This window comes from Zootoca vivipara, chromosome 7 (assembly GCF_963506605.1).
Source record: "Zootoca vivipara chromosome 7, rZooViv1.1, whole genome shotgun sequence".
NCBI lineage: Eukaryota > Metazoa > Chordata > Lepidosauria > Squamata > Lacertidae > Zootoca > Zootoca vivipara.
This window is the reverse complement of record NC_083282.1, coordinates 9,642,672-9,659,178: the sequence shown is the minus strand read 5'-3', so window position 1 is coordinate 9,659,178 and position 16,507 is coordinate 9,642,672. Positions and strand designations below refer to the sequence as shown.

Here is a 16,507-nt window from a genome sequence, read left to right as displayed (position 1 = left end):
CTACAAATACTACAGATATTTGTAGAATTTGGCACTTTTAAATTTAGGCGCACAAGAAAGTATTCTTGAAATACTCTCCCTAAGTTCTGTGAATCTGTTGCACAACAAGTCCTTTTTCCTGGTGTTATACAGACTGTAAGTAACACAGTTGTCCTGTCTAGTAGTCCATTCAATCATGTTTGAATGTTTAGTGGGAGACAGGTTTTTCAAAATATTTGTTAGTGGTAAGCTGTGAAGTTGAATTGAATATGTTTCAAATGTTGAGGTCATTACCATGATAGGGCCTCTTCAGTGGTGACACCGAGGTTCTAGAACTTTTCCAGGTTAGCCTTTCACCTCACCTGTGCTGAGGACTTTCTGGTACTTAGTAGAACTGCATTATTCCAGAGGGCATCTTGAGTTCTCTGAACTGTTTGTTTTATTGAGGAGTTTTGTGTCCTGCTCCTGGCAGTGTAGTGGTTCTTTTGCCTGTGTTTTTATATTTTTAGTATGCATGTGGAATTTTATACTGAAAATACTCTTGGAAGTGTTGTCAGATACAAATAACTGTTTATTTACTTTCTTAAAAAAAACCAAAAACTAATTCTAAAATATTTTGGCTAACACTGGATGTCTAGAAGTTCAGAACAGCTAATTAACAAGTTTCCTCGAGGAAATACAGTTGCATGATTTGTCTGCAGGGCTAGAATGAAAAAATGTTAGATATTGCTTACTTTTTCATTAGGCAGCGAGTTCACTCGATGCGGAGGATGGTCTACGGTTCATGCAAGAAATGATTGAGCTATCCAGTCAACAACAAAAAGAGCAGCAGCTACCTCCTCGTGCCATTCAAATTGTTTCCCACCCATTCTTTGGCAGAGTGGTTTTGACAGCTGGGCCTGCGCAGTTTGGAATGGATCTCTCCAAACACAAATCAGGGGTGCGTTCTGTCTTTACAGCCTTGTGATTAGAAACAGAACGTGGGAAATTGTTAACATACAGAAATTTAATGTATCTAAAACAAAGAGTTCTATATAATTTTATTAAGTTTTCTGTTTTACAATTTAAAATACTCATTTTACATCCTTAAGATATCAATGATTTCCCTTCTTCTCTTTCCATTCTTCATTTTACATATATAAATCCCTGCATATTTTACAGAAACTATACCATTCAGTATTCCATTATGACATCCATCAAAACTTGTTTACCCTGTTGAATTTATCTTAATGCTGCCAGCGTTTTCAGCTGTACACAATTATTTCCCATATATTCCATAAACGTTTTCCAATCTTCTTTAAATGTCTGTTCTCATTGTTCTCTTATTCTATATGTTAAGTCTTTAAAACAAAACAAAACAGGAAGAGCAGTTCCAGAAGCCCCCTAAGTCAAGAAAACAAAGGAACTTAGTTATTCAAAGGCCAAAAGCAGATGGCTAACTCATTCGTCAGGAAATGGAGTGGAGGGGAATGGTCGGAATAGGTGCTGGGCAAGGTTGTTTTATGTATGAAGCAGGGGTGAGCCACTTGAGGCTCCCCATTTTGCCCACCAGGCCATTTGCCCAAACCACACCCACCCACCCACCTCATACCTGACAGTGTATGTGATGTCAGGTGTGGGGCAGATAGAAATGCAGCTGGATCTGGCTGGAAAGCGTAATTGAACTAATGCGTGATTTGTTGCAGGCAGCAAATCTTTATAAAGTGCATTGGCTTCAAATGCCACTATTCTGATTTAGCATGCAATGAATTATCCTACTCGGATAGCTCAGTCAGTAGAGCATGAGACTCTTAATCTCAGGGTTGTGGATTCGAGCCCCATGTTGGGCAGTAGATTCCTGCATCACGGGGGGTGGGGGGTTGGACTAGATGACCCTCCGGGTCCCTATTCTGTAATAATCTGCCTTCACTGCAGTTATTGGGCACAATCCAGTGCAGTGTGCTGAAGCTGTTAGATTTCACTGGGTTTAAGAGCGCTAACCCTGGCTTGGATGATGATCAGTGCCGGGTTTACATACAGTGGTACCTCGCAAGACGAATGCCTCGCGCAACAAAAAACTCGCTAGATGAAAGCGTCTTGCGATGTTTTTGGTGACTTGCAAAATGAAATTTTTCGGCGTTTTTTGTTGTTGCTGCGGTAACCCGCGCTTCGCAAGACGGAATTATCGCTAGATGAAACGACTCGCGGCACAAATTAATTTTGTTTTGCAAGGCACCACTGTATAAGCTAAAGAAGCTATAGCTTAGGGCCCCATTCTCTTGGGGGCCCCCCAAAAAATTAAAGAAAAAAACCCTGGAAGTACATTTCCAAAATATAAGATAAAAAACAACTAAAATAAAACCTACGTACAGCAACAGTGTTTTGTGTTGTGTAGGCTCCTATGATGTAAGTCATGGGCCCCGCCTGCTAGCCTGCTCCCTAAAATATTACTGGTTTGCTTATTTCTATACATTGGGGGCCTACATTCTGCATGTGCAAATGACTTTAGATACCAATGAGGTCCATAAATTACCATATAGCATATACAGTATTCAACAGAAAAAAACAGCGACAATTCGTTGTTAACAAAGGACAGCTGGACATATAAAGGGCCCCCATTACCTTCAGTAGCTTAGGGCCTCATCAAACCTAAATCGGGCCCTGATGATGATGGCTATATTTCCTAGTATGCTCTTCATATATTTTAATGTGAAAAATGCAAATGTTTATATACTTGAATACCGTATACTAAAGCCTCTCATCTCTTCAACAGGCAAGAGGATTTGTTGCAGTCAGTAAACCATATAATGGATGCTCTGAGATCACCAACCCTGAAGCGCTGAAGGATAAAATTGCTTTGATGCAAAGAGGGCAGTGCATGTTTGCTGAAAAGGCACGGAATATCCAAAAAGCTGGGGCTATAGGTGGCATTGTTATTGGTAAGTGAAACAGAAAACTTATACCAAGTGTTTTTGGTTAACAGTGAGACACTTGAAGTGTGACTCGTGTACTTTAATAATTTTAATGTGAACAATTTCGATGTGTACCCCAGCCTATCTATAGTATTTATTTATTTAAAACCTTTATATACTACCCTTCTTCTAATTCAGTGTATGGTGTGAAATAATTCAAACTATTACCCAGGTTAAGGGCTTGGGCAATGCAAATTGTCTCATTAAATAAATAAAAAAATACCTTAGCATTTAAAGCAGGGGTCCCCAAACTAAGGCCCGGGGGCCGGATGCGGCCCAATCGCCTTCTATATCCGGCCCGCGGATGGTCCAGGAATCAGCATGTTATTGCATGAGTAGAATGTGTCCTTTTACTTAAAATGCATCTCTGGGTTATTTGTGGGGCATAGGAATTCATTCATCCCCCCCCAAAAAAAATATAGTTCGGCCCCCCACAAGGTCTGAGGGACAGTGGACCGGCCCCCTGCTGAAAAAGTTTGCCGACCCCTGATTTAAAGGATCACAGTGTGGGTGCCGCTTACTGAGTTTATTCCAAAAATTAGGGTGCCTCACTGGTGAAAAAGCCCTTGTGGTAGAATAATGCATTTCTGATAGAGTAGGTGGTTGATTAAGGGCCGCTGAAGACCTCAAGATGGTCTGGTTGCCTGTATTGCATTCATATCCCACCTTTCCTGAGGAGCTCACAGTGGGTTGTATGAGAAGAGGCATGCCTTCAAGTATTTGGGTTCCAAGCCATTTAGGATTTTTAAAGATAAGTACCAGCACCTTGCCTGTAGACAAAGAGGCAGCTGTTGAAGTATTATAAGTGACGCAGGTGGCACTGTGGTCTAAACCACTGAGCCTACGGCTTGCCGATCGGAAGGCACTGTGGTCTAAACCACTGAGCCTAGGGCTTGCCGATCGGAAGGTCGGCGGTTTGAATCCCTGCGACGGGGTGAGCTCCCGTTGCTTAGTCCCAGCTCCTGCCAACCTAGCAGTTCGAAAGCATGTCAAAGTGCAAGTAGATAAATAGGTACCACTCCGACGGGAAGGTAAACAGTGTTTCCATGCGCTGTTCTGGTTCGCCAGAAGCGGCTTAGTCATGCTGGCCCCACATGACCCGACAAATGCTGGCTCTCTCGGCCAGTAAAGTGAGATGAGCGCCTCAACCCCAGAGTTGTCCGCGACTGGACTTAACGGTCAGGGGTCCCTTTACCTTTATAAGTGAATCTGGTTGTATTGGTCTGAATTCTGCTAACCAGGTTTTATACTGATTGAAGGTCCCAAGTAATGTTTCAAGTTCCACTGAGAATTCAGTGGGTGAAAGTTAATATTAATGGAAACCCTGCTCGTTCCACCTAGATGACAATGAAGGAAGCAGCAGCGACACAGCCCCTCTCTTCCAGATGGCAGGTGATGGCAAGAATACAGATGACATCACTGTGCCAATGCTGTTTCTGTTCAACAAGGAAGGCAGTATTATCCTTGATGCCATCCAGGAGTATGAAGCTGTAGAAGTGCTGCTTTCTGACAAAGCAAAAGACAGAGGTAAGAGCGAAAACCATGTTAGCGTGTTAAAGGTGGCCCCTGAGTCAGTTAATTCAGTCCAAATTCCAGCACGGGAGAATATAGAAAGAGGAGAGAGGCCAAAATAACAGAATGAATGCGAGTCTCAGGAAGATCAGCAAATGCATAACACAGGCATAGGCAAACTCGGCCCTCCAGATGTTTTGGGACTACAATTCCCATCATCCCTGACCACTGGTCCTGTTAGCTAGGGATGATGGGAGTTGTAGTCCCAAAACATCTGGAGGGCCGAGTTTGCCTATGCCTGGCATAACAGCACTAAAGTCAGTCTTCCCAAAGGAAGGTAGCCAATAGAACACCAACTTAAGTAAAAATCCAAGAAATTATACACTTCAGTCTAACTTTTCAGGCTTTCAGGTAATTGGTAGAAAGTTTTAAGGCTACAGTAGTTAAACATATAAATACTGTAAGTGAATATGCCTTGGGCATGATGAATCCCACCTTGAAGTTCCTGTTGATTCCCATTGGTGTGTTTTAGCATGAACTTAATTTAAAAGGCTGACTTAAGATGGCTTTCAAGTTGGTTCTTCTCGATTAGGGCCAAGTTAGCATTCTCCTTAAAACTCTATGGATTTCTCCTGCCTTTTATGTTCCTAGAATATTTCTCTTCAGGTGGCAACTTTCTGACCGCTGTATCACATTTTACTTATAAAAGCATTTAGGAACTGCCCTATCACAAAACAGCCTGTTGGTGTACAACAACATAAAGACATTTAAAAGCAATACAAAGCAATAATTAAAATGATTGGCTGCCGTAGACCCCATAGCATAAAAATAATCTTCCAGAGATGTCTGAAAGTCAAAAGCGAGGATGCCTTTATACGCAGGGAGGGCATGTCAACTGTGTTCTTGTGTTGGTGTGTGGTCCCCTCAAACCATTTTTTTAAAGCAGCTGCTATGTCAATCAATGAATTGCCATTGTAAGTTAGGAAAATTCTGAATTTAAAATGTATATGTGCTTTTCCCCTTCTTCCTGTGCTACCCTTGGATTGTCAGCAACTATATTTAAAGATAAAATGATTCCAAACTACATTATTGATAGCAGTAAGTATCAAACATCTGTATGTTTTTGCCCAAAATTCTGAAAGCATTTCTCCTTTGGTATGTTTGCTTTAACACTGCTGAATTGTGTTGCAAGACGAACCAGAATTGACTAATCCTTGATTAATGAGTAGTGTATGTTTCAAGTCATCGAGGTGCTGTTTGCATGTTGGTCCCATAGGTGACATATGGACACTAATAATCCCTAGGAACTTTGGGGCAGATAAACCACTTGAAAGACCAGCCGTTGGGTTATTTCAGACCGAAAGGATCCTTTGGGCAGATTATAGTAATTGATTTTTAGAGACCTTGGAAATCATGCATATATTTTCTTAAAGAAGGTTATTTATGATATTATTAATAGCTGTGTTTATTTGATAAAAGCTTGAAAACAGATACAGTCGTGCCTTGGAAGTCAAACAGCTTAGTTCCCAAACGTTTTGGCTCCTGAACGTTGCAAACCTGGAAGTGACTGTTCCGGTTTGCAAACTATTTTTGGAAGCCGAATGTTCGATGGGGCTTCCACGGCTTCCGATTGGCTGCAGGAGCTTCCTGCAGCCAATCAGAAGCCACACTTTGGTTTTCGAATGTTTTGGAAGTCGAACGGACTTCGGAACAGATTCCGTTCGACTTCTAAGGTACGATTGTACTCAAGAGTCATAAACTACAGTTTTTTAAAAAGAATCATTGTGTTCCTTTCTCCCCTAAGATTTGGAAATGGAAAGCATGGATCAGAAGTCATCTGATAATGAGTCTCATAACCAGAGGCCAGAAGAGATTTCAGCAGATTTGAACTTGGTCAGTCAAGACCCAGAAGGAGAAGGTGGGTTGGAGTCGCCTGCAGAGTTGGGCAGCAATAGTGTTTCTCTTAAGGACCAGGAATCTTGTATCCCTAAACTCCAGGAAACTAATAAACTCCAGGAAACTAGTAGTCAAGCATCAGACTTGCAAAGTCACCCTGAGGAACAATCAGAGATTGAAACTGACTCCAATCCCACTGATAGCTGGGATAATAATAATAAAGGACAGTCTATGGAATCAATATTAGCTGATTGGAATGAAGACATAGAAGCTTTTGAAATGATGGAAAAGGACGAACTATAACTTCTAATAAAGTGCTTGTGGGACTACAAAGAGGAGGATAGTAAAGACCCTAGCATCTGAAAATAATAAAAAAAGAATTGTTCAGTATTGTGATGAGCAGCCAGGTTCCATTGGCAAAAGCCAGCATGTGTTAAAATTTGTATTGTTTTTGTTTTCCCTGTTTTATGGAAAATGGGAATGTGCAATTGACCCATTTGCAGGGTTCCTTTGCATGGTGCTGTAGCACAGGAGGTTCGTTCAGGGAATGATTTGGTTTCCTCCTGCGTTCCACATTGCTGTTAAGTTAGCTTTGTCTAAGCCTTAGGAAGCAGAGAATGAATGAAACCGAGATTTAAATGCACCACCGAGTCTGGATGGCTAGTTGGGGCACGGCATCTTGGCACATGAAGGCTATAGGCTGGCTGTTGGCAATGATGCTTTTTCAAGGGTCTATACCGTATCTCAGAAGCCTTTTATGGAGACATGGCAGAAGGTACTTCAGGCTGTGGTGGCCTTTATAGTGAGGGCAGACCAACAGGCAGCTCTGACTTGTCCTGTGCCACTTAATATATAGCGAGTGTGCTGTACTTCCTTTATCACTTCTTCCATTTATTATTTTGAAGAATGACCAAGATAACTTGGATTTTATTTTTTTAAGTTCCTAGTTCAAGTCAAGATTGCCTTTGATTTATAGACTATGTGCTCGATTAGCAAAAAAATAAAATAAAACCAGTTAATTCTGAAACTTGAATCTGAGTAATGGGGCATAGCCTCTTCTCTGCACTCCCATTACTTTGATTTTGAACCTTGCACAGTAAATCGTAAGCTAAAATAAGCCAAATTTGCTTCCTTGCCGATTTTCTGGGAAAGGTACCAAATCAGATAGTGCTGGGATAGAATTTCTTTCTTTCTTTCTTTCTTTCTTTCTTTCTTTCTTTCTTTCTTTCTTTTTTTTTTTGCAACTTTAAATCAGCCTTACATCAGTAACATCTCTCTATTCCTGTATACAGCTTAAATTTCTGTACACAAAAAGGCCAGTATGTCCATAGGATAGTATGACGTCAATGAAAGACTGGTATCATGTGTAGATTTTTTTTAAAAAAACAACAACGTAGAAATCCCAGTGTGTTTGACAGCAATCATGTTTCACAAATGTCTTAAAGTGAGATTCTTCTTTTTTTTACAAACCCACATGTAGCTAAAAGACAAAGAAAAATAATACAGTTGCATCTACGCAAGACTGCCAGACGTTGCTTATTTATATCCAGTCTTGATTACTTTTGTTTTTATTCTCGGGTTTTGGGGGCTGTAGAAAACCGATTGGACACGGCACAGTATGTGCTGTGCCCTGTTCTGCCACTTTATGTATAAATGTGTTTTGTTTTGTTTTTAATTGAGAACTAGCAGAATCCCTGTTAAGAGTGCTGGGCTGTATGCGGGGAGAGGAGGGCTTGTACCCCAGTGCTCTCACTGGAGGCGAAATTCATTCGGTGCTGGGCGTTTTTGGAGTGCACAAACTGTTTCGTAAGGCAGCACTTTATATTCCCCATAGGAATGAATATCAACCGTTGACTTAAACATACATATAGGGAGAAAGTAAAGCTGTATTTGTTGGGATCCTGCTGGTATACCTTTCTCCGTCCTGTCCCAGATTGTGTCATGTCGTGTGCAACACAAATCCTTAGAGACTGGCTATATAAGTTAGGTTCGTTTCCATTCTGAACCCGAGGATAGTTCCTAGCACAAAAAGGTGCAAAGGCATCTTTCTAAAAAAAACATATCAGCCAGGTGGAAATACCTTATTCTGCAGAATATGGATGAAACAGTGGGGCAAAACCTTAGTGGACAAATGAATAAAGTGTCCTTCAACTTTTTTCAATTCTTTTTCCCATTTGCACATGTAAGTGTTAGATGTGGGGCCTTCAGCATTTTTGTGGAATTATGTTTAAACTGGAGGCTTTATTTTTTTAATTATTATTATTTTTTTGTACATGGACTGTTCCTTCAGGGAATTTGAATAGAGGCTTCTCTAAAGTGTCCTTTAGTAACTTAGAGGAGAGCGTGTGCGTTTGGGGCCAAATGCACTTAATTTTAAGTTAGAACTGTAAAAAGCAAGTGGGGTGTTCTGCATGTCTGAGTAATAGTGCCACTCGTAAAAACCTCTCAATATTAACTCTGTCCTAGGCTATAACTTACCCCATCAAACTGCTATTTTCATTAGGTCTTCAATAGTAACGGCTCATTTGGTGTTTTCTGGTGAACTGGTGTTTCTGGTGAACTGATTCCTTAGTCATTATATCTTCACCAAGTGTGTTAGACAAAACAGCAGCTGCTAAATTTCATTTCTTCCTACAGATAATTTATTAAGAGTGTGAGCTACCTGCTACTTATTTGTACATAGTCCATAATGTGGATTTTAAGTTGATGTATTGACATCGAAGTATCTGCAAACGTTTTGAGTTTTCCTCATTAATTCAGGGATTATTGAAAGATTCCCTTGCCATTAGAGAGGAGCATCTGAATGGTGGTAGAGTCTACCTCAGATATAGGTTGCCCTTTATTTTTAAAATTTTGTTCTTCATCATAGCCATAAGCCTGTTGGACAATAGCAAAAATGGTTTACATGTTAGTAGCTAAATTTGGAGACTGTCTTTTGGAGAGAGCTTACCAATTATGAGTTAATATCTTCCCATCACAACAGAAGCCCTTTTTTTGGACAAGCATTCTTGTATGTGGTTGAGGCGTTCCTTGAGGAGAAGGTATCAAATGAGCTGGCACAATAACAGGGTTAATTTCTAATCAGGATCTTCCTAAACCTGCTGTCTTACGCTTCTTTCAGCGTAGTTATTTATAGCAGGTTCATAGAGATCCCAGAGAAGCCGTATAGTTAGGACAACAGGGGAAACATTCTATGAATGCATAACCGTACATCCAGATTTTATAAGACTTTTTACCAGCCCAATTTACAGCCATATATTTTCTTATGATGTAATTTATGAAAAGGGTAATAAGGGGTGCTGCAACACGACGGTTGTTGGGTTTTACTGTCTGGTAATTTTAAGTGTGTACAATATTCCTAAGGGCAACTGTGTACTGTGATGTAGAAGTCTGAGCTCAAAGTGTGTATATATAATCCTTGTATATAAAATTGTGTACCTAATTATAATTGCTGATTGTAAAGATTTAATAAAATATGTAAATATTCTGGTCAAAGTGTTTTGCTTTGTATATCGGGTGACAAGCAAACAAGTGTCTCCCAGTTGCACAAATATTCCTTGTTTCCCTCCCCCATCTTCAAATATAAACACCAATGCCAAATCTAACATATGCTCCCTTCAAAATTTAGCATAGATGTAATCTCAGGCATGGGGAAGGAATTGGTGCCCTTTCGGGGTCATACATGACATTATCCAAAAGGTGTGGAAGAAATATAGAGGTTTTTTTTACAGCTCTATAAAATTCTCATATGCCATGTAAAGAGAGGAGATGCTCCCCCTCTCCCAGAAAAAAACACACACTAAAAGACCTCTCAAAGCTCCGTAAGCTGCCAAGACCGTAAAGGTAAAGGTGCCCCTGACCATTAGGTCCAGTTGTGACCGACTCTGGGGTTACGGCACTCATATTGCATTATTGGCCGAGGGAGCCGGCGTACAACTTCCAGGTCATGTGGCCAGCATGACAAAGCCTCTTCTGGCGAACCAGAGCAGCACATGGAAACGCCGTTTACCTTCCCGCTGTAGCGGTCCCTATTTATCTACTTGCACTTTGACGTGCTTTCGAACTGCTAGGTTGGCAGGAGCTGGGACCGAGCAACGGGAGCTCACTCCGTCGCGGGGATTCGAACCGCCGACCTTCTGATCAGCAAGCCCTAGGCTCAGTGGTTTAACCCACAGCGCCACCCGTGTCCCTTATTGGTATGCATTTGTTTAATAGAAGAATATTAGATGGGTTTCAGTTTACAGCAAATGTGCCAGAACAGCAAAACAAGCGGTCTGGTCTGGGCCCCACATTTATTTAAGGACAATTCTGGGGCGTGTCCAGAGGATGATAACAAAAGATGTGCGGTTACACTGATGATGGAGTGGCTTGGTAGAGTCTATGTCTTTTTTTGTATTTATGTGAACTGCCCTAGAAGTATCTACCAAAGTTCATAACTTTATTTTTTTTGTTAAAAAAAAAACCCCACCCATCTTTCCACCCAACGCTCAAACCACAATTAAAAGCAGCTGAAAAGCAACAAATGAATTCAGAAACAATACCTAGGAGTCACTCATGACAGAAACCTGTTAGTCCAGCTGGGAAATCAGAACAAAAATGTATTCCGTTGTTTCCAGAGCGTGCGTATTAGTAGGAACTTGTTGCACCGCAACAGAAATGCTATTGCACAGAATGGAAAGCTACACCAAAAGCCTGGCTCTGAGCTACTGTACTGTGGAGTGGGCTTCTGAGATCTTTGAAAGTTACAGGAAAAACTCTCCTGCAGACCGCAATAAGCTACTGAGCATATAGAATAAGGTGGTCTCTTAAATATCTGATTAGCACCAAACACTTGGATGATTCTTCGAAAGATTCCATCAAGGTGTCTCCAAAAATTCACTTGGGAAGACAGGCGAACTAATGCCAGTGTACTGGAAGAAGCAAAGATCTGCAGTGTCAAAGCCATGATTCTTCAACATGAACTTTGTTGAATTAAATGAATGTTAAAAGACCAGAAGCCTTTTTGTTAGGCATTATAAGTCAAGAAAGGAACAGAAGAAACTATTTATGTACGCCACAACAGCGGCTAGAATACTACTAGCCCAAAAATGGAAAGACAAGTTACCAACTAAAGAAGAATGGCAAAAAACAAACAAACAAACTGATGAACTACGCGGAAATGGTGAAGCCAACTGGGAAACTTAGAGTCAAAGACAATAGAGAATTTAAAAAAGACTGGGAACCATTTATGTTGAACTTACAAAAACATTGTAAGGAAGTGAACTCACTAGCAGGGTTTGAGTAAAAACAATTAACAAAATGAACAGAGATTAAGGTGTAAAAATTGGGAAATAATGAAGTGTAAGAGGCAATTTGAAAACAATTATGGTATAAAAAGGATAAGAATCGAACAATATTTAATCTAAAGAATGTAATGTTAAGGTATAATAAAACAAGCAGGAGAAGTTAATATGTAAACAACCAGAAGGGGGAGTTGTGGAGGGTGGGGTGGGAGAATATGGGAATTGTGTTTTTTATTTTCTTTGAGATAACGTCATTGTAATGACTATAAAATTGTAAAACAATTAAAAAGTTTTTTTAAAAAAACAAACATCAACTTTGTTGGACTGGTTACGTTGTTCTGATGCCTGACGATAGTCTTCCAAAGCAACTACTCTTTCTGAACTTAAAAAATGGAAAGTGTAATGCTGGTGGTCAACAAAAGAGGTTTAAAGACTCTCTCATGGCAAATCTAAAGAAAAGTAGGGACAACTGGGAAACACTGGCCTGTGAGCACTCCAGTTGGAGAACAGCCTTTACCAAAGGCGTCATGGACTTTGAAGACGCTCGAACTCAGGACAAAGGGGAGAAACATGCTAAGAGGAAGGCACGCTTGGCAAACCCTCACCATGATCAACTCCCGCCTGGAAACCTATGTCCCCACTGTGGGAGGACGTGTGGATCAGGAATTGTCCTCCACAGTCACTTATGGACTCACTGTTAAGACTGTGTTCGTGGAAGACAATCTTACTGTTTAGGGAAGTTTTTAATGTGTAACATTTTAATGTATTTTAATCTTTGTTGGAAGCTGCCCAGAGTAACTGGGGAGACCCAGCCAGATGAGCGGGGTACAAATAATAAAAATAAAAATAAAATAATAATAATAAAAACTCGGCTATGAGTGATCGCCAAAGATATAGAATAGAGATATAGTAAGATGGTCTCTTAAGTATCTGATTGGCACAAACACCCAGATGCAATCAACTCTCTTGCAAATGTGTTGGAAATCAAAGACTTGTAGGCTTCCTCCCCTGTTGTTCCCGTTCAAATGACACATCGAAAGCTGGGTTCAGAAATGTTTAAAGGTTTAAATGTTTAAATTGCTTTGAAAGGAAATGAATCATTTCTCTCCTGGCTTTTCTGGTTATGTAACTAGCTGCTACAGTAAAAGTGTGAAGCCGCTTTCTATATATATATATATGGTTAAGTGGGAAATATAGTCAGAAAAGGAACAATTAGAAGCGAAGCGAGGATGGTCTCATCACGGGTAATACTATTTACCCCCTAATTTAATTTTGGCATTGGTCCTGCTTTATTGGACATTGCTACCTGAACATAAGCATGTGTGTGATGTACCCTCCTATTAGAGAATCATAAAAGATTACTGAGCTGCTATTTTAGGAAGCTACTCTCCGTGACACATTGAATAGCTGCATCTCCCTGGGACTGATTCAAAGATGCTATTAATAGATGGGCTAGCATGATGTTTTGGGGAAGGTATGCCTTATCAAGTACCTGAATATCTGGTTTCGCTCAGCAATATGTTTTCTCTTTTAAATCTCCTGGCCTTAAGAAAAGTTTAGAGCAGACTGTGATGGGGAAAGGGTGCAATGCAGTTTTACCTTAATCCTACAACGGAATCCTCCTGTAGCCCTAATTTCAAGCTTTTATCCAACAATTTAAGTACCTTTCAATTGCTCAAGATGTGTATGGCCAGCGCAGTCCAGACTTCCCCAATGTGGTGCCCTCAGGATGCTCCTCGACTCCGCAGATCCCATCAGCCCCCAGCCAGCACAGCCAACAGCAGAGGGCGATGGGGATGGTAGTCAGAATCATCTGGATGGAACCAGAATCTGGAATTCCTTCGTTGCGACTCCTGCGTCGCAAGGGGTTGGGCTAGAAGACCCTTGGGGGTCCCTCCCAGCTCTACGATTCTGAGATGTGGCAAGGGAACTTGAGAGGCCCCTCTTGGGTTTCCCTAAGGGGTTTCATCCACAACCCTGGCAGTATTGTGAGCTAACGTTGTTAGATGTCCTCCTGGGCTGTTTGTGGATGTGTGTGTGTGGGGGGGGGGGGACTAGGGATTTGTCGTTTTCAGTTAATAACTCTAGGTTGAATAAAGAACTCTAACCTGTCCAACAGATGGCAGCAATATACTGTGTTGGGTTCTGCAAGAAGAAGAAGAAGAAGAAAAGGAGCCAGGATCAAGAAATCACTTTTGCTCCTACAAACAAACAAACAAACAAACAAACAAACAACAGCATTTGGGCCTCAATTCTGAAATAAGCTCACTTGAATGTGCACTATAGGCTAAGGAGTAATAGGCACACTGCAGGGAATTAAGTCAATTTAAGAAAAGGATATTATTGAAGTTGCAGCAAGCATGCTGGAGCTTTTAGCATCTGCATCAAAATCTGATACGGCTAACATTCTCCAACATGGAGACTCTGTTAATGAGATGTTTCCTCCGGAAGAGATGTGTGAATGCTCAGGGAATAGCACATGACTGTACATTGCATTTCCCATAATATTTATAAGACAGCACAATATTCAAGATTAATGCTTAATGTTCTGTGGCAAATTCCTTTGAGCTGGTGTAGGTGATGGCAAAAATTAATGATTAAAAAAAGCTGCACTATAAATCATACAAAAATCAGCACCTGCTTCCTTTCAAAGGACAGCATGATAGTGGTACTATCTATCACTGTGTTTTAAATCACAAGTATTTTGCCTCTTAAGATATAGAGCAGGCATCCCCAAACTTTGGCCCTCCAGATGTTTTGGACTACAATTCCCATCATCCCTGACCACTGGTCCTGTTAGCTAGCGATCATGGGAGTTGTAGGCCAAAACATCTGGAGGGCCGCAGTTTGGGGATGCCTGATATACAGTAGAGGGATTCCCCAGACAGTGTTTTCTGGCACTTGCCTTTATTGTGTGAAGAGTTACAGAAAACTGCCAGAAGATGGCAGTCAAGACTTTAAAGCAGGCATCCCCAAACTGCGGCCCTCCAGATGTTTTGGCCTACAACTCCCATGATCCCTAGCTAACAGGACCAGTGGTCGGGGAAGATGGGAATTGTAGTCCAAAACATCTGGAGGGCCGAAGTTTGGGGAAGTCTGCTTTAAAGTGCAAGAACTACCTTGAAGCAGCAAAACCACCCCTATTCTGTGCTTGTTTTTCAAATTGTGACCATCTACATAGGTGCCTCTGTAGACAAGGCTTGAAAATTCTCTATGGAGAGTCCAACATTTGGATGAAGCCAGAGTTGCACTGAAAAGACTTCGGGTGGAGAGAAAATATTTTCAGGGGTGCAGTTTGAGGGGATGCTAATGGTTGTGTTTCTTTTTATACAGTACACATAAAACAGAGTACCTGCAAGGATTTCTTTTGGTGTTCAAGTGTTGCAGCCAGCCGTGCCTTCTCTTGGGATCCTTTCTCCACATAAGAAATGCAACAGAAAAGGAACATTTTTTGCACCATGCTTAAGATCTTAAGGTATAAGCACAGGCATCCCCAAACTGCGGCCCTCCAGATGTTTTGGCCTACAACTCCCATGATCTCTAGCTAACAAGACCAGTGGTCGGGGGAGATGGGAATTGTAGTCCAAAACATCTGGAGGGCCGAAGTTTGGGGGTTGCCTGGCATAAGGTGTGTGCAACAAGGTCAGGCCGACTTTTACAGCAAGAGAAACTCAGCTTTAGGCAACCTGTTTTTGTGGTGTTTCAGTTTACAGAGAGGTGGGGGAAACCGCCGCATCTCATAAGGTGAAAAGAGTTTATTGTGCAATGTGAACTGCCCACACCAGAACACCTTTAGATTACAGAGTTTAAAAGCTCTATCATTTTTCTTTCAAAACCTGTGATTTTCAAATACTAGTGCTCTTGCAGATTCTCCTTCATTAAAAAGTGATGAAGATTTTTTCCCCTTCAATTTCTACATATCAGTACAAAATACATTATAATTTTATATAGGACATACGTATAAACACATACATATCCAAAACAGGTATCTGAGTGACAACGTTAGACATCTGAAGAATGAATACACTTCAAAAGGAGTTGATTCGACTTTCATACTTTCCCCAGGTAATTCTTTTCTCAGGAAAATGAGGCTGCAGTTGGTCTGGTCCCTGGGGTCATGAAGAGTCGGACACGACTAAACAACAACTACAACAAACACATACATGTCCAAACAGTTCATCATCTCATATGCAAGCTGCAATCTGAGTAGACCTGTTACCCAGAATTACAATTCGCTCAGAGGAGCTCGATGGATCACAGTCCAGTCCTATAAAGAGTTAGTGTGCTTCAGCGCAATGATTCCACTGGGTTTAGTTGTGTCTAACTCTTCACGTGAATAGGTTTTGGGTTTTTTTGTTTCTTAAAAGAGGCACTATGTCTTAAGAGCTAGGTAATAAGAATTCAGCCCTGCAGTAGCAACGATGGGGAAAACATCCTCGGCTGAATTTCTGCCTGTCCTAGGAGTGTTGCTTCCAAAAATTCTCATAATAATTATTTGCAAATGTTAATAGAAAATATTATCTAAATATCTGATGTGCATAGTTCATGCTCAGTAATATTTTACTTCAGTAGTTGATATCTGACAGTAAATTTGCATTGTTGCTTCCTATGCCCACCATTGCTCCTTTCATAGGTTAAAAAAAAAGGTAAAGGACCCGTGGACGGTTAAGTCCAGTCCAATGTCCAAGGTGACTGTGGGGTTGTGGCATTCATCTCACTTGCAGGGCGAGGGAGCCGCCCTTTTTCCACAGACAGATTTCCAGGTCATATGGCCAGCATGACTAAACTGCTTCTGGCGCAACAGAACCGTGACGGAAACCAGAGCGTACAGACACGCCGTTTACCTTCCTGCCGCAGTGGTACCTATTTATCTACTCGCACTGGTGT

At 41.1% G+C, this 16,507-nt stretch overlaps 1 protein-coding gene across 2 annotated transcripts in view; it reads left to right on the top strand.

The window, feature by feature from the left end:
- The window catches only part of EDEM3 (ER degradation enhancing alpha-mannosidase like protein 3), a 36,419-nt gene extending 26,595 nt beyond the window's left edge, over window positions 1-9,824 (top strand). Inside the window, exons 17-21 of one of the 2 annotated variants that reach the window (XM_035123414.2) lie at window positions 725-919; window positions 2,732-2,897; window positions 4,272-4,457; window positions 5,493-5,540; window positions 6,247-9,824. In XM_035123414.2, the coding sequence (XP_034979305.2) occupies window positions 725-919; window positions 2,732-2,897; window positions 4,272-4,457; window positions 5,493-5,540; window positions 6,247-6,641 (990 nt within the window). In that variant the 3' untranslated portion in view covers window positions 6,642-9,824. The remainder of the gene's footprint in view (window positions 1-724; window positions 920-2,731; window positions 2,898-4,271; window positions 4,458-5,492; window positions 5,541-6,246) is intronic. The other variant, XM_035123415.2, reaches the window with a different exon arrangement.
- Window positions 9,825-16,507: the final 6,683 nt, after the last annotated feature.